Source organism: Triticum dicoccoides, chromosome 7A (assembly GCF_002162155.2).
Source record: "Triticum dicoccoides isolate Atlit2015 ecotype Zavitan chromosome 7A, WEW_v2.0, whole genome shotgun sequence".
NCBI lineage: Eukaryota > Viridiplantae > Streptophyta > Magnoliopsida > Poales > Poaceae > Triticum > Triticum dicoccoides.
In genome coordinates this window covers 191,997,920-191,999,806 of record NC_041392.1, presented here as the reverse complement: position 1 = coordinate 191,999,806, position 1,887 = coordinate 191,997,920, and the positions used below count along the sequence as shown (strand labels likewise).

General features: G+C 63.0%; 1 protein-coding gene across 1 annotated transcript; it reads right to left on the bottom strand.

Moving 5' to 3' along the window:
* Positions 1 to 1,553, bottom strand: LOC119327435 (UDP-glucose:2-hydroxyflavanone C-glucosyltransferase-like). The gene has a single exon (XM_037600545.1). The coding sequence runs from the start codon at positions 1,522 to 1,524 to the stop codon at positions 115 to 117; it is 1,410 nt and encodes a 469-aa protein (XP_037456442.1). The 5' UTR covers positions 1,525 to 1,553; the 3' UTR covers positions 1 to 114.
* Positions 1,554 to 1,887: the final 334 nt, after the last annotated feature.

Genomic DNA, 1,887 nt, shown 5'->3' with positions numbered 1-1,887 from the left:
TCACAAAAAGTTGTCAAGTATTAACAATTTCTGATTTTGCCAAATGTTGGAATATTGATAGCAAACCAATTACGCCGTACGTTTTTGTCCAAGATTCCTTCCTCTGATGTCGCGTTACTGTAAGGCACTACCATGACAGCAGCGTGCCACAAGCTCCGCCAAGCTCCGGTAGCTCGTCCCGCCACCAGCCACGGCCGTCGTCGCGGCCTCGCGGACCACCGTAGAACTCCTCCTCAACATCTCGTCTGCCATCACTGATTTCACCTTCTCCGCGATCTCCTCCCCCTTCACCACCCCATCGTCCCCCTCCCAGCTCCACCGCTCGACCCAGACGCCGGCCCCACAGCGCGCCACAATGCCGGCGTTCACCCGCTGGTCGGCGAACCTCGGCCACGCCAGCACCGGCACGCCGGTCGCAAACGTCTCGGTCAACGAGTTCCAGCCGCAGTGGCTGACGAACATTCCGATGGCCGGGTGCTTCAGGACCTCCCCTTGCTCCACCCACGCCTTGGTCACGAGTGCGCGGCCGCTCACCCGCTGCAAGAATCCTTCGCCGAGCAGCTCGCTGAGCTCGGCGCCGTCGTCTTTGTCCACGACGGCGCCCTTCACCACCCACAAGAACCGGCAACCGCTCGCTTCAAGACCGTCGGCGAGCTCGCTGAGCTGGTCCCGGGCTAAGGCCTTCCGGCTGCCGAAGCTGACGTACACCACCGACCGCTCCGGCTGCGCGTCGAGCCATGCCGAGTAGTCAGAGGATGCCCTCGCCGGGAAGCTCACCGGGCTGAGCGGCCCGACGGTAAACACCGGCGGGAAGCCAGGGACAACCGAGCCCTGTCGCAGCGCCGTCACGGCCTCCGGCTCCAAGTCGTCGAACGTGTTGATGAGGAGGCCGTCGGCTTTCGACAGGCTCCGGCCGTTGGCGACGAACTGCTGAGTGAAGAGGTTGTTACGGTCGTGCAGAGCCTGCGGGAAGGAAGACTTCGGGATGCGGTACACCCCGGGGACGTCGGCGTCGCCGGCTCCCGTGGCGTCCAAGTAGGCGGGGTAGTAGGCGTAGAAGGAGAACATGGTGGCGGACGCGGTGAAGAAGACGTAGCACGGGAGGCGGAGCTCGCTGGCCACGGGGATCAGCACGGAGGCCAGCGAGATGTCGGCGACGAGCGCGGACGCGTCGGCGGCGGCGAGGAGCGGGGCGAGGAGACGCGCGGAACGGCGCGTGGCCTCGTAGTGCACGTAGAACGGGTCGGCACCGGAGAGCTCGGGCGCGTCGAGCGGCGGGAGGTGGAAGTCGAGCCTGCGGACGGCCGGGAACGCGGCGAAGAGCGCGTCGAGCTGGCCGGACTCGGCGGACGAGACGGTGGGGAGGACCGTCACGAGGGAGACGTCGCAGGCGTGGCCAGAGGAAAGGGCGGCGGCGAGACGGCTGAAGGGCGCCAGGTGGCCCATGCCGGCGCTCGGGAGGAGGACGATGCGCGGGCGCGGCGCTGCAGCTCCCGCACGGTCGTCTCTCGAGCTGGAGGCCATGCTCCGTCGAACACTTTGGTTCTGTGAGAATTGTGAGTGGTGCGGTGGTGCCTTTTGTGGACAAAACTGGACAAGTGAATGCTACACTTTGGTTTGACTGTCTTTCTTGATGCTGTAGTGGAGTGACTTCCAAGAAGGTGGCTGCGTAGCTGCAAAACCGAATACGAATTCTCCGGCGCGGTCGACTGCTGACCGTCTTTTACTGGGGGGACAATGCTACATCCACGTAATAGGCCAGATGACACTTTATGATTGGGATCAAGGGGAAGGTGGGGCTCACCCCAGTTAAAATGGGGATAGAATTAGGCTGGTCATAGTGGGGAGTAGCTTATACTAGTGTCATGCATATGACACTGGTCTAAA